The sequence below is a fragment of the Amblyomma maculatum genome, chromosome 10 (genome assembly GCF_055883805.1).
Source record: "Amblyomma maculatum isolate TAMU_Amacu chromosome 10, ASM5588380v1, whole genome shotgun sequence".
Taxonomy (NCBI): Eukaryota; Metazoa; Arthropoda; class Arachnida; order Ixodida; family Ixodidae; genus Amblyomma; species Amblyomma maculatum.
Window position 1 is genome coordinate 154,364,772 of NC_139353.1, and position 23,150 is coordinate 154,387,921.

At 46.6% G+C, this 23,150-nt stretch overlaps 1 protein-coding gene across 1 annotated transcript in view; it reads left to right on the plus strand.

Annotated features, from left to right (window-relative positions):
* LOC146177744 (uncharacterized) overlaps positions 1–22,871 on the plus strand; it is a 36,432-nt gene extending 13,561 nt beyond the window's left edge. Inside the window, exon 3 of the mRNA XM_084581629.1 lies at positions 22,683–22,871. Coding sequence (XP_084437755.1) covers positions 22,683–22,871 — 189 coding nt within the window. The remainder of the gene's footprint in view (positions 1–22,682) is intronic.
* Positions 22,872–23,150: the final 279 nt, after the last annotated feature.

Here is a 23,150-nt window from a genome sequence, read left to right on the forward strand (position 1 = left end):
ACGGTTCGATTAGTTTTTGTGTAGATTACCGTGCTCTAAATAGAATCACTCGCAAGGATGTGTATCTCCTCCCTCGAATTTACGTCGCACTCGATTGTTTACAAGGCGCCCAATTTTTCTCCAGCCTAGGCTACTGGCAGATCCCCATGCTTGAAGATGATAAAGAGAAGATTGCTTTCGCAATACCGGACAATTTATAGGAATTGAATGTAATCCCATTTGGACTATGCAACGCTCCTGCTACATTCACGCGCATGACTAACACAGTTCTCCGCGGCCTCAAATGAAAACATGTTTCTGTCACTTAGATGACATCGTGATTTTTTCTTCGTCATTTTCTGATCATCTTACTCGTCTCGATAAAGATTTCACAGCACTTTCCAGTGCTGGCCTACAGCTAAATACGAAGAATCGCCGTTTTGCATTGTAATCTATTAAAGTTCTTGGCCATCTCGCAAGAAGCGAATGAATTAAGCCTGATCCTGAAAAAATCGCTGCTGCGCTGCACTTTCCCCTCTGACTCGGGTCAAAGATCTGCGCAGTTGCCTCGGCTTGGCATCATACTTCCGCAGATTCATCCGCAATTTCGCCTCTATTGCCTCACCTTTACATGCGCTTCTTTACAACGACATGCCTTTCGTCTGGTGTCCTGCTTGCAAAAAAGCATTTGAAACTCTGAAGCGTGCTTTGACTTCGGGTCCCATCCTCTGCCATTTTAATGACAAAGCTCCGGAAATTTTGCACACCAACGCCAGTAGCCATGGCATTGGCGCTGTCTTTCTGCAACGCCAAGACACCTCTACCGAAATAGTTGTTGCCTATGCAAGCCGAACTCTGGCTCCTGCGGAACAAAAATACACAATTACCGAGCAAGAATGTCTCGCCGTCATCTGCGCTGTTCAGAAGTTTCGTCCTTACCTGTTCGACCGTCCCTTCGCGGTCATCACTGACCATCACGCCCTATGCCGGCTATCCTCTTTGAAAAATTTGTCCGGTCGTCTCGGGCGGTGGATCCTCCGCCTTCAAGAGTACGACTTCACTATCACTTACAAATCGGGCAAGAAGCACAAGGACGCCGACGTTCTCTCTTGTTGCCCTATTGCTTTGCCGTCGCAACACATGTCCTCGCATTCGTCTCCTTTTCTAACGGAGTCGCGCCAATTAACCACACAGTTATCCAGTCTTTGAGCGCTGCCTCTATTGCTCCCACGCCAGATATAGACTGCAATCTTGCTCACCACCAGAGTCCTGACCCTTACTGTCGAAAGTTGATTGATAGTCTCAACGGTGTTATTAGACATCCAAATACCCGTCTCCGGTGTCGGCTCAACATTTTCAAGTTACAGGATGGCACATTATTTTGGCACAACTACAGCCCTCTGAGTCGCACATGGGATCCCGTAATTCCTTCTTCCCTGCGTCCTCAAATTCTGCGTCCTCAAATGAAGACCCCATCGCATGTCACCTTGGATACCACAAAAACCTACGACCGTATCTAAAGTCGTTTCTTCTAGCCTGGCCTTTCAACCTCAGTATTGAAAAGTGTAGCTTCTTGCATCTCTTGGCAACGACGTAAGCGGTCTACGTCACCTTCTGCCGGTCTCTCGCAACCTCTCCCATGACCTTTCACGCCTTTCGAAGTCGTCAGAATCGACTTGTATGGACCCCTGCCCTTGAATCCAGCTGAAAACCGCTGGGTCGCTACTTTCGTTGACCACCTCACCCGATACGCTGGAACCGCAGCAGTTCCTTCCGACTCCACTTCCGAAATCGCAAACGCCTTTCTCACACCATACTTCTTCGCCACGGCGCCCCTCGCCTCCTCCTTAGCGATCGTGGCAAGTCGCTCCTCTCCACCGCACTCGACGCAGTGCTTCATGCTTCAGGCACGGGACACGAAACTACATCTCCTTAACACCCTCAGACCAATAACCTCACAGAACGCTTTCATTGCACCCCTTCTGATATGCTATTCATCTACATTCACCCTCAGCAAAACAACTGGGACTCTACTCCCCTTTGTCACCTTCGCCTACAACACTGCCGTTCAACGAACCACCACCTACTCTCCGTTTTTTCTTCTCCCTCGAATTATCTTTCTTCTCAGCTTCCACTCCTTCTGCTGCGCCTTCCCACGACAGTTTGTGTCTTGTATCGCCAACTGCCGTGATCGTGCCCGCCTTCAAACTGAAGCCACTCAAGCCTCCAGAAAAAGCATGTATAATACGACGCATCGCTCGGTGTCTTTCCGCCCTAAAGACGAAGTGCTACTCTGGACACCTACTCACATCTCAGGCCTGTGTGAAAAGTTTCTGAGCCGTTTTATTGGCCCGTACACGGTTCTAGAACAAACTTCCTCTGTAAACTATCTCATCACACCTGCATCGCCTGTTCGCGATCTTCGTTTTGGCGGCATCGAGATTGTGCACGTGTCGCGTTTGAAACACTTTAACCGCCGACCTTGAAATTTAGTTTGCAACCAGAATGGTCGCTTTCGTTCGGGAGGGGGAATGTTGTAAGCTTTGTGAGTGAGCTTCATCTTCATCTGAGCGTAACGATCATCGATGAAGTGTTGGTGAGCACCGGCTGGTCGGTAGCTGCTGCTTCGGCCTATCCGAAATAGGAAGGGGAATTTGCTGGTGCGTCCTTCTGCCTCACAATATTAGCCATAACACAGACATTAAGTTCAATAACTAAAAAAAGTGGGTTCGTAAACGCGTTCAAATACTTGGAGTATATTTCAGTGAAAATATGACGTGGGAGATCCACGTGGACCACGTTATATAAGAACTGCCTTGCATCGTAGGGTTGACACGCGTAAACATATATTCTACCTTTAAAGGTTCAAGTTTTACTTCACAATGCATTATTTCACTCACATATAAATTATTGTCAACTGGTTTGGGGTAATACAACGAAAACTAACTTAGAAAAGTCAATCTCGATATTGCACAAGAAAATGCTAAGGAATATTGAAAATGCCCCTAGGTCTCACCCTTCCCATCTTCTTTTCTAGAAGTATTGTATAAAGAAAACAGATAACCTGTACTCTCACTGCGTGTGTTCACTTTATAAGTTTAAATAAAAAACTACGTAATAGGGAACTATTATGGTTGGTATCCCTTTGTAAAATGGCAGAAACGTATGAATGTAGAATCACAAAGCGTTGGTTAAGAAAACATTCACGGCCTGTTATGGACAACGAATGATAAACAATGTTTCCGCACTTGTTTAACTTCTGGTACACTAACGGTATTACTTCCGAAACAATTTCGCAAGAAGCATTGAAATTCTTTTTTTTTTTTTTCAAAAATCTTTTCATATATTGGTGTATTCCCTGCTTTCTATTTCTGTGCGTTTTTATTTAGCAATACTCTTCTGCTCATATCACAATATGCGCATTTGATTTCCTCATCCCATTTGCCAGCGCAGCGACAGGAGACAGTGAACTAGAAGAGACGAAAGGAAAGGCGAACAACTGAAACTTTATTGAAACATACATGGGTAATATACTCTAATATTACCACCAGAAGCGCATGGGCTACTCCTTCCCGCCAAAACAACAAAACATACTGCTATGAATCTGAATATGAAACCTCACAATCATGGATGATCACTGACGGTGTGCTTACGCACGTGTCGCTAATTTTATGAATACAATAAGCTTCACTCAGTCTCCTGTCGCTGCGATGTAAAAGGGATGAAGGTGAACCAACTATCTCAAATTTCCGTGTTACTGCATTTGATTTCTTCCGCCACTTCCTTTAGCTAATGTAGCGTTTTTTTTATCTTTAGGCTTTCTCAGTGTGTATTTTGATTTTAACCGATGTCTCATGTAGTTCAGATAGATTTTTGCTCTTATTTCTAGAATACGTTGATCTCACCATTGTAAGCAAGACATTGCTGTATTGTCATTCGTCGCTTTGCGCTCTTGCTGTTATGTTGGTCTGCCTTCATTTTTCTTGTTTCGTGTTTGTTTCCTGAATTCTGTACGATGGGTATCTGGGAACAAGTTAAGCTGAATTTTCGGCCCTGTCTCTCGCACTCTGGCATTGCATCACATCATGAGTGAGCTAAAGGATATATGTATGTAAGCAGTTGTTGTCCGCGTCCGTTCAGGAACAGAATGCCGGGCAAGGCTGAAACCGACTCAGGCTCATGTGGCGTCGACTAGAATGCCTTCAGGGCACACTAGGCGCGGGCATTCCTGACAGACCAAGTATGCCAAGTCGCACTTCGTAGGATGCTGCGAGCGAAGAAAAGGATCTAAAATTATTTGCGCTTGCACTGCGCAGATACAGAAACGAAGAGATCTGGGGCGTTTAACATATGTAATATCCGTTTACCTTTTTTCTTATGAATCGATTCTGAGATTGTTCATTCGGCAATGTTTCCGTAATATGCGTTTCTTTCTTTGTTATTAACGCCAATAGGCGATAAAGTACCTGGAAACAAATTAAGCTTCTCTAAACAATTTAACGAATGATTGATAAACGCTCGAGATAAGAGTCAAATCTAGCTCGAGCTGTCGACGTGTTCTAGTGCTAAGAAGTAATTAAAAGCAGAAGACACTATAAGGTAGAATCACGTTGGACACATACAAAGTGTTGAAAATTACACTTTGACGTATTTGCAGGCGAATGTTAGGAGGCTGCAGCACTAACAAAAACAGTGTTGTAGTCCTCTTTATTCAGCATTCTTTCCCAGGTATCGGAAATTTGTTAAATGAAAGGTTTAGGGAAGTATCTGAATTTGAATGAATGATGCCAGGCTCGGCCCTTCTATAAGCCTCTTTATTTATGATTTAATAATGTGGCACTGTGCGACACTAAGGTGACATCAGGATGGAGTACCAAGTCATTAACTTTGCAATATTAATTCATTCGTTGAAGGTTTACCGAAGATTGATTCAACGGTGACGTCCCTGCGGTATTGTTTTTGAAATAACGCAAAGCTGTTTTATAGAGTGCATTACACTGAAATTGTGTAAAGAATTTGCCAGCGTGTTTTCTCCTAGAACCCTCTCAAACCTACTGGCTCTCAGCTTTGCCTCATTGCATTCATCATCATCACGAGCTTAGTTCTCATCAAGTGAAATCACAGCAGCAGCAGTATACCTGTACCGCCCGAAGGCACATCACGCAATAGCAGCGAGCGTCGTGGAGTGGCAATAGGGAAGACGATGGGTATAAAGTCACGAAAGTCTTTTTTCAATCCTTACTTCGCCAGTGCCAAGGCTGTGCATCATTATCTGCACGCTGAAGGCTCCGCCTTCTAGAATGCGGGTCCGCGAGCGATGGTCTCGCCCGACGAGTGAAAAACCAAGTCTTTCCTAAAAACACCGGTTTATTCCGGATGAACAGAAAAGTATGGAAAAGAAAAGAAACAGCATTGGTCAAAACTGTACTGGAAACATGCCGTCGAAGTGCGCGACAATGGACTATGCAGAATAAAATGGAACATGGGTCAGGGCATGACCGCGGCAACACAAAACACACTGCGGCGCGGATAGGGGAGTAACAGGGCCAAAGCGTTGATGACGGTACAAAAGCATTGCTACTCGCGTGGCAGCACTCACGCTAACACTCCTAAGGCATTCTTGTAGGCGCCGCTTCCGTCTTCGTCTCGCAGAACTCCGCTCTGTTGTCTGTGTACATCCGTCACCACCGAGCTTCTAACAAGGCTTTTGCATCACCTTCTCTCCCATCAGCGAACGTCACGACAAGCGGATGAGCGATAAGGTGTCAGGCACTGAATCTGCGCGTACAGGCTTGGGTAAAGGGGCGAGATGACACCATGTGACTAGACTCAGATTCGCGCTCGCACCTTCATTTGCTGGTACTTTTCGCCATCCGCCTGTCGTGACGTAGACTGCTGGGGTGCGCAGGCCTCGTCAAGATCTCGGTTGTGCCGGTACATCCCGCCGGCCTGGGACGCTGCGTCGCCGCCCTTCACTGGCCGGCCGCCCAGCCTAAAAAAAGCCCCGAGCCATGCTTCCGACGCGCTTATCTACCTTTGGTCTCGCGCCGATAACATGCCGCCCCCGCTCCGGGCAGCTCGCTCGTGCGTACTCGCGCGGCGCGGGCGGACACCAACACAAACAGAAAAAAGCGCGCGCAGCTTGAAACACTAAAAGCGGCTGTGGGGCCCCACAACACAAAGAAAAAGGTTAAGGTGAAGGTGCTACAGTTATGGTGATTATTCATTGACAGTGAAATAAAATATGCAAAAAGAGTTATACCCTTACCATTTCTTATCCCCCCCTCCCCCTTGAAAAAAAAAAGAAAACAGGATGCGTTAGCTTGTGTTGTAAATTTCATTATTAGTGTTCCGTTAGATAATGACAAGTGAGGCATTTCATTAGAAGAAAGTTTCGTGACTTTTGACGCTGACCAACATTGCCGTTACTACTAATAATTGCATATTTTTATATCTAATAAATAAAACATTACATAATCATTCTAAACTCTGTATACCGCGACGACTTCTACAGCTGCCTGGTGGTGACCTTGTGACGACCACAGGCTCCAAAAAACTTGCATAACCCAACTCCCAGATTTTGAAAATTGGCTTCTACGACGCGCTTATTCTTAAAACTAGGATACTCCTACGCCTTGCCTGTCGACTCTACCCCCCTCCCCACTCCCAGTTGTCTCACTCCCAAAAAATCCTCTGGAGGCGTCTTCAAACCCGAACGCTTCTCACCCCTCAACGCCTATCCTACTACCGACCCGTTTCCCCTGAGTGCACTCTCCGTGGAGAGTTGCACGCCACCTTGGACCACATTCTTTTCGGCTGCCCTGCCGATTCTCCCCCGCAGGGACAGCCCGCCATCGGATCATGGGAGGAATGGGAGGCCCTCCTTACGTCGCAGGACCTGGACATACCTCTTCACTGTGTAGACCGGGGTGCCATTGCCCTGGCCCTACGTGACCTGGACACATGCGCGTAATGTGAGGGCCGTGCGGTGGCCCTGGGCCCTTGAAGGGTCCAAACTCGCTCGTTTAATAAAGTTTTTTCCTCCTCTTCCTCCTCCTGGCTTCTACGAAATCGCGACCGAGAGGAAGCAGCGCTGCCACCAGTGATCGACGACCTCCCCGTAGCGCGAATTAGCAGCTTGTGTTTTTTTTTATGTTATGAGGTTTGGAGCTTGTTTTGACGATGTCAGCTTTGTAGATACAATGGGGTCACTGTCGGTGGCAGGCGGCTGGTTTCAGGCTTCCATTGCCAATTTTGTTTGCAGCCACCTCGACATATTTTGAAAGAAACAAGTGTGGTGTAGAATAGCGCCAGGTTGGAGTCAAGGAGGTCATTTACGATCGTTGGCTGGCGCTGCATGTTATTCTCGAGTTCATTACTATTGACGCACAAGCAAAACAAAACATTTTACTACATTGGGAAGTATTTGTGTCGACCAGTGTAACGAAGACATCATATTCACAGCTTTGTTATTATTATTATTTCTTATTGTTGCCACTGTGTGATATAAAGAATAAAATACAATTTTATCCATAGGCAACACTACCTATGAATCACCTGTTTCCGATACGTCAACGTTACATGCACTAACCTAAAACGTTTAAGTAGTATCGCATAAGGGAACCTAAAAAAAGAACAAATACTGCAGGGGAAAATTCAACTTATTTATGTCGTGGTCAAATTGGTTTTCAGAAGCAGATATTTATTAAGGACCTCTAGCACCTGCTTCTACTCGAAAGCATCTGAAGATGTGACGCAAAGCACAACCTACTTTCAGGAGTAAATGAGAAAGTGGCGGTTTTGCTTCGACTACCGCCGGTTAAATGCTACAACTAAAAAAATGTATACCCTTTGCCTCGCATTGACGACAGCATAGACTGACTCTCTGGCGCATCTTATTTTTCATGCGTAGGTCTGCGATCAGGTTACTGGAAAATCCTGGTGCATCCAGCGGAAAAAAAAAAAAAAAACGGCGTTTGTAAAGTCGGATGGATTTTTTGAATTTAATGTGATGCCGTTTGGACTTCGAAAGTGCCTGAGACGTTTGAAAAATTTATGGAAACTGTAATGCGCGACATGAAAAGGGACATATAGATATGCTATCTTGATGACGTCATTTTTGCTAAAACGTTCGACGAGCATAATGACCGCTTTAGCGCCTATATTAAACTGCTTTCATAACGCTGGATTAGTCCTAAATTCTAAGAAGTGCCGCTTTGGGGAGCATCGAGCGTCGGAGCCCATTCATCTCGTTGATGAACAGGGCGTGAGACGAGAACCTCAAAAAATGGCAGCTGTGGAGTCATTTCAAGCACCATTGGCAGTCAGAGGTGCACAGTTTTGGGGGTTATGCTCCTATTTGGGGAATTTTATTCAACGCTTTGCCGACATCGCATACACGCTGACGTGCCTTCGTTTGAATGGACTGCCGAGTGTGGTGCCTCATTCCGCTAGCTGAAATCCCATGGAGCTCACATCCTGTTCTATGGCATTTCTACTCCTCCGCGCTGATCGCCAGCGCGTCCATGAAGACAACAGGCCCCGCAGTTCCCCGAAGAAGCGGCCGTGGCCCTCGCACTCTCACAGCCGAGCGTGGACATTGTGATCACCGACTCAAAGAGAGCCTACGGAAGCTTCCGTAGCGCGGTCATCTCCTCCATGGTCTGAGCTATTCCATCCCAGTGCGAGCCTCCGGGAAGAGCCATAGAGCTCGTTTGGGCCGCGGCTCACTCGCAGGTAGCAGGCAACATCATTGTCGACTACCATGCCCAAGAAATATCAATCCGGGCTGAGCACGAGCCGGAATAGCTACCGCACCCGGTTACCAGCTTTCAGGACATTACTGGATGCACCGAGAGGAAATGTGCCGACTTCTAGAACCGCACCGCAAATTCACCAGGCAACAACAGACGATCCTTCATCGAGCGCATGTATATGGCTTGCGCATCCCGTACTGATGAATCGCGTGTACCTTGCGGAACACGTTATGTCTTGTCCTTTTTGCAAAAGAGAAAAAGGGCACCCTGCTGCGCGTTTTGGCAGAATGCACAGAACTCTAGGCTCCCCTCCTCCTTTTCCCGACAATCCCCCGGATCCCCAACCCTTTGAGTGATGGAAGACCTTGTTATCCAGCCCCGCCCTGTCGCTTCAGCTCGCATTTACAGACAGGGGCCAGGAGCTGCTGGGAGCGTATGGGTGCCGCAACTATGGAACCACCTCGTCTAGTGTCTGCGTGCACCGGAAATTTATTTCGGGCCCAATAAATGTTGATTCATCATCATCCACACCAATACAAGTTCATACCGATGCTAGTGATATTTGCATCAGCGCTGTTAATTTCTTTTGCGAGCCGCTTTGTCAGCGAGCCAGAGCGCAAAAACACTTTCAACAAACAAGAGTGTCTTGCTGTGATATTTGCTGGGCAGATGTTTCGATCGTACTTGTACGGTTAACCATTCAAAATTTTGATTGACCACAACTCCCTATGTTGGCTCGTCAATCTTCGAGATGCACGCGGCCGCCTCGCGATAGACCCTCAGTCTACAGGGGTATAACTTCAATGCTGTATACAAGAGCGGGCACCGACACGCCGATGCAGCCTGTTATGGACCACTGCGAGTAGTAATCAGTGATAGTCACCTACAGACACTCAACACAATATCATCACAGACAAACCATCTGAAGGATCGCCTGAGCACGAGACTGACAAGATGCTTGCCGTGAATATGGACTCTGATAATATCTAGGACACCATACTGCCTTACGTCACCTAAGTTTTCAATGCCACTACTTATGAAATTAGTTGTCGTATAGCTCTGGGTAACCCTAATTCAATTGCGAAAGCAACGGCGGAAGTTTGTTTTGCCTGAAACTTTATTCCCCGATCACGCCCTATCAGTGTAAGGTGCTACATTATTGGAGACACTTAAGCTCATCCTTTAAGGGTATGACGGGAAAGCGTAAGCTAACAGCCCACATATAAATTCACGCTTCAACCGAGCCATATGGACGTGCCTGCATATCGTAAGGTACACGAGACTGCAAACAGTTCTGGCAGGCTGATCATGATATTACCCTTCCATATAAAAGAAGCGACTCAAATTGGCAGCTCCTGCCCGTGACATAAGGGTAACGTCAATTTAAATATCTGGCAGGCTGATGTTTTATGAGAAGACCGCCTTTTCGTGGCGTAGCTTCCTCTTCACGGCGTAGCTGCGGCCACCTGAGGCCTCGCTTTGGCTGACGTAGTAGTGCTTTAGCAGTAAAACTACTGTATACCATCGATTCCACCGCCTACATGCTTGTCCGCCGCGCTACACCCTCGATACAATCCATTTTTTTACCAGTGCAAATTTTGATGCCGCCGAGATCCTACCCATAGATTCAAGAAGCTCACCGGATCGTCCACGTGCGTTACATTGCATCACAAGAGCGTTTCAAGGACTACTACGATGGCCACCGCCGGCATGTTATCTACGCTCCGGGCGGTATGGTCTAGCTTTGGCGTCCAGTCCGGTGCCGCGGCTTACGTCAAAAGCTACTGGCCCACTACGATGGCCCTTATGTGGTCGTGGCCAGAATTAGTGACATCACGTACGAGATTGCCCGTGCTACTTCAACTGGGTGCCCTTCTGCGAAGACAACTGTCGTACGTCGCTCGCCTGAAGTCATCCACTCTCGGCACACAGCACAACTCACCCAGTGGGCTTCGGCTCCACAAGGGGAAAAATCTAACAGGAGCGAAGACGAACTAGTGGAAGGATGGGGGCTTAACGGTGAAAGAAGTGGAAGTGGCGCTGCTGAACGTGATCAAGGTCTGACTTCGCTCGTCTGGCGCGACTCCGTACTGAGTGAAGGTTTCACGCCGTAACAATGCACATATATTGTCGCGTAAACGAGGCCCCTCACAGTTGCCCTCGGGGCAGACGCAGAGTCCAGAAACAGCGTTAGAGCTCACTCTTGGAGCTAGCGCACGTCTTCGTTCTCTCACACCTCTGCGCGTCTTCGTCGTCAGCGCATGCTAAATTATCCCCCCCCCCCGTTTCAGAAGCATCAGCCCGATACTAAATTGAAGTGGGGCAGAATAGTATAGTCACTGTTGTCTGGCATGACAAGACTTCAGCCGGACCACGTGGGCCACTTCAGAATGCTTGGGATGTCGGAGTTCTGGTTCTTCATGAGGAATGACTTCATAGTCCAGATCACCAACGCGTCGAAGAACCCGGTAGGGACCGAAATAACGGCGCAAGAGTTTTTCACTGAGTCCGCGTCGTCGTATAGGGTACCAAACCAAGACAGGGTCACCTGGAAGATAATCTTCAGTGCGCCGCTGCAGGTTATAGCGTTCTGCATATCGGTCTTGCTGCTGCTGGATTCGCACTTGGGCAAGTGGGCGGGCCTCTTCGGCACGCAGTAGAGAAGAAGCGACATCGTCATTTTGAATTTCATCTATACGAGGCAGCAAAGCGTCCAGCCTGGTCGTCACTTTTCGTCCGTAAACTAGGCTGAACGGCGTCATGTTGGTCGTTTCTTGAACGGCGGTATTATATAAAAATGTTACGTAAGCTTATACTTCGTCCCACGTCTTGTGATGGACGTCCACATACATCGACATGTCGGCAATGGTCTTGTTCAGGCCGTTTGTTTGGGGATGGCATGCAGTTGTCCGGCGATGGTTGGTGCCACTAAGAATACGAATGGGCTGGATGAGCTCTCCAGAAACTGCTGCTCATGTCTGTAATCAGGACCTCTGGGGCGCCATGTCTCAGTATAGTTTGAAGAACAAAAAGATTTCGCAACTTCAAAGGCGGTTGCACAAGGATGAGTAGTGGTTTCCGCGTAGCGGGTCAGGTAGTCAGTAACTACTATAATGTACCTTTTGCCACAGGTGGAAGTAGGGAACGGTCCAAGCAAGTCCATCCCTATTAGCTCGAATGGTCTGTGGGGTGGTTTAATGGGGTTTAAATTTAAAATACCGGCTGGCTTCAGAGGCGGAACCTTTCGGCGCTGGTAGTCACGGTAAGTTCGAACATAATGTGTCACATCGCTTGACAAACAAGGCCAATAATACCGTGCTTTGATTCTGAATAGCGTCCGAGTGACTCCCAGGCGGCCGGATGTGGGTTCATCGTGACAGGCTTGAAAAATTTCGTCCTGTAAGCTTGCTGGTACAAAAATTAGGTATTGGTGACTCTTGGCGGTAAATTGTTTTTGACGAGAACGCCGTCACGTAAACACAGAAAGGACAAAGTGCAACAAAAAGATTCAGGGATCATGCTGCCGGCATCTTGAAGAAAGTCGGAATAGTTGCGTTGACTACCGGCAAATTTGGCAGAACTGATTGCATTTAGAAATGCGTCGTCATCACCACTTGCGTCTGAAGCTGGTTGCACAGGAGCACGAGACAGGCAATCCCGCGACTCAGGATTCATTTGTTTTGCTTATTTTTGCCTGGTGACATAATTTTGACGATATCAAAGTTAATAAGCCACCGCCCCTACCGTTTACACGATCGGCGCGGAAAACACGAAATTTCTTTAAGGTAAGTGACTTCGCGGGGGAGAGCCAAGTTTCTTGCAAAAGCACTATGTCTGGCTTATGTGTTGAAAGGAGAAGACATAAATCTGGAAGTGAAGATACAATAGAACGACAATTCCACTGAAGAACTTGTACACATGCCATGATTACGTGCCTGAAATTGAGGCCGCAACAGCCTCTTTTAACACATCGGATTGCGGTAAAACTTTGGAAAGCCCTTTTTTAGTTTTGGTCCGGGAAATTGATGACTCAGAGGGTTAGGTAGAAGCGCGGAGGTTCTTTGTAGGGCATGCTATTTTAACGTCATTAGAGCAAACACCTTTGCGAGAAATGCTTACAGGGACACTGTCGATGGGCTGCACTTGAGCCAGCACTAGGAGAAGCTTCGTTTAAACTTTCAGCACAGGTTTCAGATGAAATAGATGCTGGAGTCAGCACAGGTTGAGATGAGCAAGATGACTGGCTACCAACAATACCAGACAAGGCTTCAGTAAAGCTGGTCAGCACAGGTTGAGATGAGCAAGATGACTGGCTACCAACAATACCAGACAAGGCTTCAGTAAAGCTGGTAAGCATACGGTCAACCACGACAGAAAGTGCTTTTTCAACCGTTGTTACAATTCCGGTAGACAACGTGGCCTCAAAGTCTGGAGTAAAAGGGCGCAAACAGTTGGCATAAGTGTACCTTTTCCAATCAAGAAGGGCATAAGCATCTGCTCGAGAGCAACGATTCTCTTGAATTAATTCTAGCAACGACTGCTCCTAAGAACGTTTCACACAACTGGCGTCATCAGCCGAGGGCTCGTTACTACATAGGCAACAGCTAGGTTTTTCAGCGGTACAGCTATCAGAAGAGCGTCCTTCCCCACACAGCCTGCATGTAGTCGCAGACTTATACGCTCTTCCACTGTGTCCAAATCGCCAACAGCTGGTACATTGAAGGGGCTAGGACATAGCGGGTCAATGCGACAGACAATTGGCCAAATTTTCAACTCAGATGGACACATGAGGCCGGCAAAAGTTGTTATAACTGACTCTGTAGCAACACGCACCCCGGCCACCATGCGAGAGCAGCGATACACTGAAAGAACACCAGCTCCTGCGTCCTGAAATTCCTCCAAAATTTCTTGAGCAGTAGATGCAGGATCCACTCTACGCGCAATACCCTTAGTGTAAGCCAGCTGTTCAGGAATAAAGGCTTTGACAGGAATCTCGGTAAAAGAACTTCTGCTTAGCAAATCTGACACACAAATAATGTTTGCAGATTTGCAAACTATACCTCGTCTCCCGAAAGGTCGCACCTCAGAGATGTCAAAATAGTGGTTCGTGAGACTCTTGAGATGCTGCTGAATAGTTTTCGGATTTTTCATTTTCAGCATTCGATCGCCTATCGGTATGAGTGCGACCGGAATCACGTCGACACCATTTTTAGCAAATGAATCCAGAGGCAAGCTTTCAATCGGCAGGCTGCCGAATCAATCTTCCGAGCCCCCTCCCGGGGAGGTAAAAGGCATGCCTGTGCGCAAGGTAATGAAACCATTACATTACCAAATCCTAGAAAGCTAGCCTGAAACCTGACCAAAACCCCGCTGAACGTGGAAAGGCCTCACCACGAAGAAGCACCAGGCACCGAACACCTTGAGTGAACCACAGGATAGGATATCTTCTGCACGTCAGCACTCGCAGCACCAACCGTTCGCGTTCGCACCTTTCTTCTTCATTCTCTCAAACCTCAGCGTGTCTTCGTCGTGAGCGCATATGCTACAATATTACTAATAAATTCAACTAAGAAAATGGAGGCGACATATTTGACATCAAAATGAAATCTCACCACCAGCTGGAAGGTGCAAGATCGCCGGAATGTCTGGTGATCACACCACAATTACTAGAAATTCATCCACATACCGACATTCCCTTCCTACATTTTCCCGGTGAAGTTTGCCCTGTTTTAATTTGTCTATTACGCCCAGGTATAGTTTGCGTAAGACTTGTGCAAAGGATAACCCGATGTATATCGAAGCCCTTCGGACGTAATTGTTACCGTTGCACTTGATAACCATCGATTACGGAAAAGCTTAGAGGGGCGAGGTATTGTCGCAGCTCAGGCCCACCACATCTCAGGAGCATTGTTCCCGCAGGATCCAACTTGCCTTCGATTGCCCTAAAGCAACGTCAATGCGGAACTGAATACAAAGATCATCAACATCAATATTACAAAGAAAAAGGCGGCGTCATTTGCGGCCTATTGCGAAAGGGAGGAGCTTCATGTAGCAGGCCACAACACGCTGCACAAGATACACCTCTTTTACATGTAGACGTCATCACCACCAGGACCTGTCCTATCAGAGTCCTGCCACACCATCTCATAGGAAAGCTGGTAACAGCTGAAATAGGTCCTGAGCGTGTGCGCTAACTGTGTTGTCGTTGCTGTAAAGATTCGCATGACCCTATATTAGCGGCCTGGAGTGCCCGTGTGCGTTTGCGTTGGATCGATGAGAGCGTAGAATAAGCATCACGTATTGCGGCCAGACATCTGGCGCGCAACCGTGTTTCACCTGTCTGGCCAGTCAGTGTCTGCTTGCTGAGCGGCATATCAGCGGTTTGTGTTGTGAGTTCAAGGATGCGTTTTTGGAGGCATCTGCTATAGTGCTATTTTTTCCATCTTTCGGTTAGGCTTCAACGGGCTTCCCAAAGATGTGCCGAAGTTGCACTAAGTGGACTCTGAAGCACGACCCCCGGTTGGGCCAATGGGGGCAAGCCGTGCGATTCCTAGAGGCACCAATGTGAGGTTTGCAACGTGGGCTTCAGGGGTCCCCAGTCGACTGTCCACATTGACCCGAATCGGTCATAGCAGGGACCGATGCAGCTAGCTCAAGTAGGACTGCCCTCATTCAGCCTGCATTCATTGTTTTCTCAAAGAAACCCAGCTCCCCAAAGGGACCAATGTGTGGCTTGCAAAGCAGCCCCAGTCGTCCTCCAGTGGGTTGTCCATATATGCCGAACTTTGTTACATTAAGGACGAAGGTAGGCAGCCAAAATTGGGCTGCCCTCATTCAGTGTGCTTATCTTGATGTGCCTAGCAAATCCAGTTCCCCCTTCGGTCCTACTTTTGACATCTGGGCAGCCGCAGAAGAATGGCATTTTTATTCTTCGTTAACCTCTCCACTAACTACGTAGGCCCGATGCTGGCTTTAAAAGGTAGATTCCAATTGAGGCTTGCCCAAAACGTTACCACAGGGAGTCAACGTGGTTACAGCAGGGGCTGCACAACCTCAAGTGCTCCTGTTGTAACTTACCTCGGCAGTTATATGAGGAACTATTTTTAAATGGCAGCCATGTACGAGGTAACCCAACAAATTCTTCTGTGAACCCAGGAGCAATGTAGACAACCTACTGGGAGCCTACAACGCTCCAAGCACGGGTCCAAGCGCACCCCAGCCATGTGGATATTTAAAAAAAGTTTATTTGAACACCTAATATATGTGGAAGAGTGGACGCGTTCCGCACACAAGCCATGAGTGCGTTGCGAACATCACCAAGTGCGGAGAGTCGTGGGTTGTTAGTTCCGGACAGGTGAAGGATCACACGATGTACTGCGCGTTATATAATAATTATGCACTATTTAAGTGAGTGCAAGAGCCCCAAACATATTATTTTAAATAAGCGAGTAAAATGCACCATTACTTACTGATAGTGCCAAACTTGCTATGCGACGAGCTAATATTGGCATAACGCTGTTCCAGCAATCAAGTAAACAATTTGCTCAATAGAAAAACGCGCTCCGATTACTGAGAAGTAACAGTAACGGGATAATGAGTGGCACCGACTTAGCCACAGCTATGAAAGTTCTTTGTTAACGTTGGCAACGCAGCTTTCAATAATCCAGTCTCAATCATTCTATCCTTCTCAACAAATTAGAAAATTATGGCGGGCGTGGAACAGCCCATACGCTTTTTAAATCTTATCTTTTCTTTTCGAATGCAATTTGTAGATGATAATAATTCTACTTTAGCAATGAAGCCGGTTATTCTGGGTGTACCGCAAGGAAGCATTTTAGGGCCACTTTTATTTTTGATCTATGTAAATGACATTGTACATTGCACAGATAATTCTTCCGTTATTTCGTACGCAGATGATACCACAGTCTTTATTACTGGCAGTTTGTACAAACATATTGAAAGTAAGGCTAACAAGACACTAGCTGACGTAAAGGCCTGGGCTGAGGTATATTGTTTGAAAATAAGCCCCATTAAAACAAAGGCCATTCTGTACATGCCTAGAGGTAAAGTGAGGACAAAACAGGTGAGTCTGTTTCTTGGCTCCCAACCGTTAGAGATGGTGGACTCTGTAAATAGTCTTGGAGTACATTCTTCAAAGCATCTTGCCTGGAATGAACACATTGACTATCTCCAATCGAAGTGGTCATCTACCACCGGTGCCATTGCTCGTGTGCGGCGCATTCTCCCTGCCAAAGTGAAAATCATTCTTTACAATGCTTTAGTGTTATCGCTTATCCAATACTGCATAATGGTGTGGGGCACAACTGATGTGGCAAATTTGCGCAGGCTATATTTTCTGCAGAAAAGAGCCGTGCGTTATATTGCTGATGTTCATTACACTTTCTCCACGAAACCTCTTTTTCCAAAATATTGTTACGAAGCGGCAAGCCGATGAAGACAGGAGACAGAACATGACCGATGACGATGGTATATGACGTTTAATGAATGTTCGCGGGCCTAGCGCGAGCGCACCTGCCGCGCCACTGCCCGCTTCTTCTTTCTTGTCGTCCGTAACATGACCCGGGCCACCGAGCGATCGTCTCGATCGTGGACGAGGAAGTTTAGCGATGTTAATGATTTCATGGCATGATGATGGGCATGTCTCGATGCTTGAAGAAGAAGAGGAAGAAGGAAGAATAGAACGGCTTGCCGGTACGATGTCTGATGCGTCGGTGATCCGCCTCCCTTGGAGCTGTCAACCATCCGTCACCAGAGTCCATGGGACCGATGGCTCGAGGTCACGTCGGGAAGCTTGAGCGGGGCTTGCGTGTTCGTGTCCATCGGTTACTTCGGGTCATTCGGGTCTTTCGGGTCCTTCGTCTCGGTTCTGATCGGTATGTCTGTTCTCCTTGTCTTCAGGTCAGGGCTGGGGGCTGGGCGGTGGTAGTTGTTCAGGTCTGGGCTTGAAGGGCTGAGGCGAAGCTGCTTGGCGATGTCCCTGGGCCCTCGGTGATGGTCCCGGCTTGAAGATGGCCTCGATGCTCCAAGGCGAGGATGGGGATGTCGTACGCCGCACCTCCAACCAAATGTTACGAAGCGGCAAGCCGATGAAGACAGGAGACAGAACATGACCGATGACGATGGTATATGACGTTTAATGAATGTTCGCGGGCCTAGCGCGAGCGCTCCTGCCCGCGCCACTGCCCGCTTCTTCTTCCTTGTCGTCCGTAACAATATGATATTCTTCCTGTATTTTGCTTGCACAATTATAGGTTGATGCTACGTTTTAAAGATTTTGTTTAGTTTCACAGGGATTATGCAATTCGTCTTGCAAAATTACAGGTGAACGCAAGCGATCGTCAGACCAGATATAAAGAAATGTGGCTTATGCCCACACCTAGAACATGTTATGCTACAATCTTTATCTTACACGCTACCCTCGCTGCTAAACTTATTAAACCGGCAGGAGTTTGATCCTACCTGTCACCAAAAGGGTATCATCAAATGTTTTTGCCAACTTGTTTTTTTGCAGGACTAAAATAATGGATTCCATTTTGTTCGCATTATAATCGACAGCTTCTATTTTATTGTTAAAATTATTTGTGCCGGCATTTTCGTTTATTTGTTTTTTTTTTGTGTTTGCCACTTGCAGTGTGTATTGTTCCATGCTCTTTGCTACTTGTCTATTTTTGTAAATTTGATGTATGACTGGCCGTCATCTTGCTGTTTGCTGTTTCCCATACTCCTCCTTTTCAAAGGAAATAAAGACGTGATTGATGTAAAACGTACTCAAATTTGATTATTACATTACCAAACTCTGTTAACTTTTATGCTGCAACTACAAAAGAAGTCAATGGTTTAATTAAAAACTTGAAATATAACGCATCAGCGCGGCATATCAAAGCATCGCCACTAAAATGCGTGTCAATGCTTATATGTGATGTCCTGACGTATATCATTAACCTAATGCTTCAAACTGGAACGTTCCCTAATTAGTTAAAGATAGCTAGAGTATGCCCGGTACATAAGGTGGAAATAAGAATGAAATTTCTAATTATCGTCCAATACAGCATTATAACCAGCTCTCAGTATGGGTTTGTGAAGCGAAGGTGCGCTGAACAAGCATTGATAACCATAAAATAAAAAATAATTGATAACATTGAATGTCGGATATATACCCTTGGTGTATTCCTGGATTTTCGAAAAGCATTTGATTATGTACAACATGATATCTTATTAAGTATATTGACTGATTATGGAGTCCGTGGTGTGCACTAGATTTATTAAGAAGTTATCTGTGGAACAGGCTACAGTTTGTACGAGTTGATAACTGCTGCTCTACTAACATGGTTATACGACAAGGTGTTCCCCAGGTATCAATTTTGAGACCACTGTTATTTATAGTGTATATTAATGGTACTACAATATTCCTAAATCACCTGATTTTGTCATGTAAGCGGATTATACCAATGTTTTTTTTACCGACTGTGCCTTGTCTAGAATAGAAATTACGATCAATGAATATTTAAACAATTTAGAGATTTGGTTGACGGCAAATAAACTCAGTTTGAATCTTAATAACACTACCTACATCATATTTAGGCCAATCAACACTATTCTTCAATGTAGTATAGTAATTAAATATAACAGCAACGTTGTAAAGCAAGTTACGAATCACAAGTTTCTAGGCGTTTGGTTCAATGAAAACCTTTCATGGAATATGCACATTTTAAATTTAGTAAAATACTTGAGCAGAATTGTAGGATGTCTTTACAGAATTTCTAATTTAATACCCGTTTGGTTAAAATTTCAATTCATTATGCCCTTTTTATTCCAAACTTACATACTGTATTCTTATATGGAAAACCACAACTTCTACAAATATTAATCAGTTGCTTGTTCTCCAAAAAAAGCCCTTCGAGCTATGGAAGGTTATTACGGTATACCGCGGGACTTGCGTACAGAACCCTTGTTTAAAAAATATGCAATATTAGCCGCTAATCAGGTTTACTACTTTTGTGTTCTGCAGTGCATTCACCATAATAGGCTGTATACTACTCTACCTGATAGATCTACAGTAACGTATGATCTGCGAACACGAAAAAATCGTACCCATTACTCGAACCAACTAGGAAAACAGAAATTAACCTTTCAGGTGTCATCCCTTATCAACAACACACGAAATTTGGAATTTTCATTGGTACCTAGGGTAATTAAAAAGAACTTAAAACAATATTTAAATGAGTATCCTCTATAATTTGAATGGTGGTAGTAACTGTATTTTCCTCATATGCAATCTTTTTGTGCAAATATTGTTTGCTATGAAATTTATGTTATTGAGTGCGTAGTCTGTTGATTTGAATATCCAATGAATACTGCATGTACTGATATCTTTTATATATCGTATGTAAGTGTTGCATAATGTTTTTTTTTTTATTTTATATACACTAGAGGTGTGTGCTGTTGTCTGTTTTGGGAGCCAAGGCCCAGTCAGGCTAGTCGCCTTTTACCTTGGCTTCCCCTTTCTTGCAAAATAAAGAAATAAACTCCAACTCCAAGAGTACACCCGACGAGCCAATGCAGGTCCGACTTTGATGCTAGTATTTTCCAATATTGGACCATCGTATGCCCAAACAGTGCAGCGCAGGAGTAGCGGTAGAACATCCGCCTCGCATGCAAGAGGACCAGGGTTCGAGTTCAGGTGCCGCGCAACTCTACACCGGAATAAAAAAAAAGCAATCCGCGTGTCGATGGAATTGCATACACAGGTTTGGGGTGCGGCATGATGCAGGTGAACACCTCCGGCAGCAGACGCCCTCACCAGAACAGGAGTTGGCCACCCTGGTGCAGTAATTGGCCGCAACCTCCCATGATTAGTCGGATAAAACCCCGGCTCTCAGTCACCAGCGGCTGCGGAACAACTGACCAAGGCGGCGGTCAGACCTGTGACGCAGCAGGGAGTGCTAAGAATTTCAGGCTTCGCTGGATAGGCCGCCATTAGAAACTGACCTTGGCAACGTTTAACGCTAGAACCCTAACTAGTGAAGCTAGTTTAGCAGTGTTGTTAGAGGAACTAGAGGGCATGAAATGGGATGTCATAGGGCTTAGTGAGGTTAGGAGGCCGAATGAGCCATATACTGTACTGAAGGATGGGTATGTACTGTGTTATCGGGGTTTACCGGAGAGGCGAGAACTAGGCGTAGGTTTCCTTGTCGATAAGTATATAGCGGGTAATATAGATCAATTTTATGGTAATAATGAGAGGGTGGCAGGCATCATAATTAGGCTTATTAAGCGGTATAAAATGAAGGTTGTACAGGCCTATGCACCCACATGTAGTTATGATGACCAGGCAGTTGAAAGCTTCTACGAAGATGTAGAATCGGCAATGCGAAATGTAAAGACGCCGTATACTGCACTAATGGGCGACGTCAATGCCAAGGTAGGGAAAAGGCAGGCAGGAGACCAGGTAGTAGGTGCCTATGGCATTGGTTCTAGGAATAGCAGGGCGGGAGGGGGGGGAGTTACTAGTTGAGTTGGCAGAGCGTAATAACTTAAGAATCATGAATACCTCCTTCAGCAAGCGGAAGAACCGGAAATGGACATGGAAAAGTCCTAACGGGGAGACTAAAAATGAAATTGACTTCATACTGTGTTCAACCCCATTCATTATGTAAGATGTAGAGGTAATCGGGAAAGTGCGATGCAGTGACCACAGGATGGTGAGGTCGCGGATTAGCCTAAATCTGAAGGAGGAACGCAACATATTAGTAAGAACGAAATCCCTCAAAGAATTAACGGTGAGGGGGAGGGCAGAAGAGTTCAGGATCTCGCTACAGAATAGATATTGAGCTCTAACCGAGGATGGCGACCTTACCCTAGAAGCAATGAACAATAATTTCAGAGATATCATTACTGAGTCCGCTGTGGAAGTAGGCGGTAGGGATAGCTGTAAGCTGTCTAAGGAGACGAAAGATTTGATTAAGATTAGAGAGGATAGCGGGAAGCTGTCTAAGAACACGAAAGATTTGATTAAGAAACGCCAACGTATGAAGGCTTCCAATCCAACAGACCAGATCGAATTGGCCGAGATACCAAAGCTAATCAATAAGCGCAAAGTGGCCGATATAAGAAAGTATGTGAAGAAGATGGGACTCTTCGCTGGACGCTGACGAAAAGGAAGCAGTTGTGGAATTGCCATCGCGCAGATTGTGTTGGTCGTGATCGCCCCGTTTCCCCGCCGTCCTCGGCGTACTTCTACATTTAGTGGAGGTGTGACCTGAGATCCTTGTCTCACGACGCACCCGCACGCTCCCGGTAACTAGTATGGAAGACGACGAACACTCCCCGGTCCCCCTGATGGCTCCGCCGGTTGTCTGCTCTGGCTCCTTACGCCAGCGAGACCCTGCGCTCTTCAGCGGGACTGATGACACTGCCTGGCTCGCTTCGTACGAGCGAGTGAGCTCATACAAGTGGGATGACCCCACAAAGTTGACAACGTCGTAGTTTATTTGACCGGCGTTGCCAACCTGTCGTATCGTAACCGCAAAGCCGATATCACAACTTGCAACTCATTCAAAGCCAATCTTACAGCCATCTTCGGTCGTCCTGCTGTTCGCAAGCTCCGCGCCGAACAACGCCTGCAAGAGCGACAACAGCGCCTTGGCGAAACATACATGCTACATTGAAGATGTAGTCCATCTGTGCAGTCGCGTCAATGCGCAGATGTCCGAGAAAGACAAGATAAAACATATTCTGAACGGCATCGAACATGCGGCATTTAAAATGTTAACATCTCGCGATTTGACAGCTGTTGCCCAAGTCGTCAACCTTTGTCAGAGTTAGGATGAGTTGCGCAAGCAGCGCCTCATCACTCGACCACCTCTCCCGCCGATCGAATCACTTTCTGGTCTCTCCTCTGCATCTGGGAGCTCCACGCTGCTGCAGCAGCTTAAAGATTTCATCCGGGAGGAGGTGGCTCGCCAGATATCACTGCTGCCCACAAACTGCGAGCTGTCCCAAAATGTGGCGCCTCTTCGGCAGGTGATCGCCGACCGCGTGGCGGAGGCCCTTCCGTCTGTCGCTCCGCCAGCGCCCATGCCTCAGCTTGCCCCAGCTGCAGAACCCCTCGCATAAGGCGATGTTTGTATTGCTTCACCAATGACACCCGCTCCTGTCGCACCGCTGACGTACGCTGCCGTCGCTGCCCGACCACGGCCATCTAGTTACCCTTTGGTCAATGCTACGCCTCCAGCGCCTGTACAGGAATTTTGTCAAGCGCCGCAGCCTTTTATTCCTACTCGTCCGCAGCGCCGCAATCCATGGCGAACCACTGATAACCATCCCATCTGTTATTCCTGCGGGTTTGCTGGCCATATTTCCCGGTACTGCCGAAATTGCACTCACGATGATTTC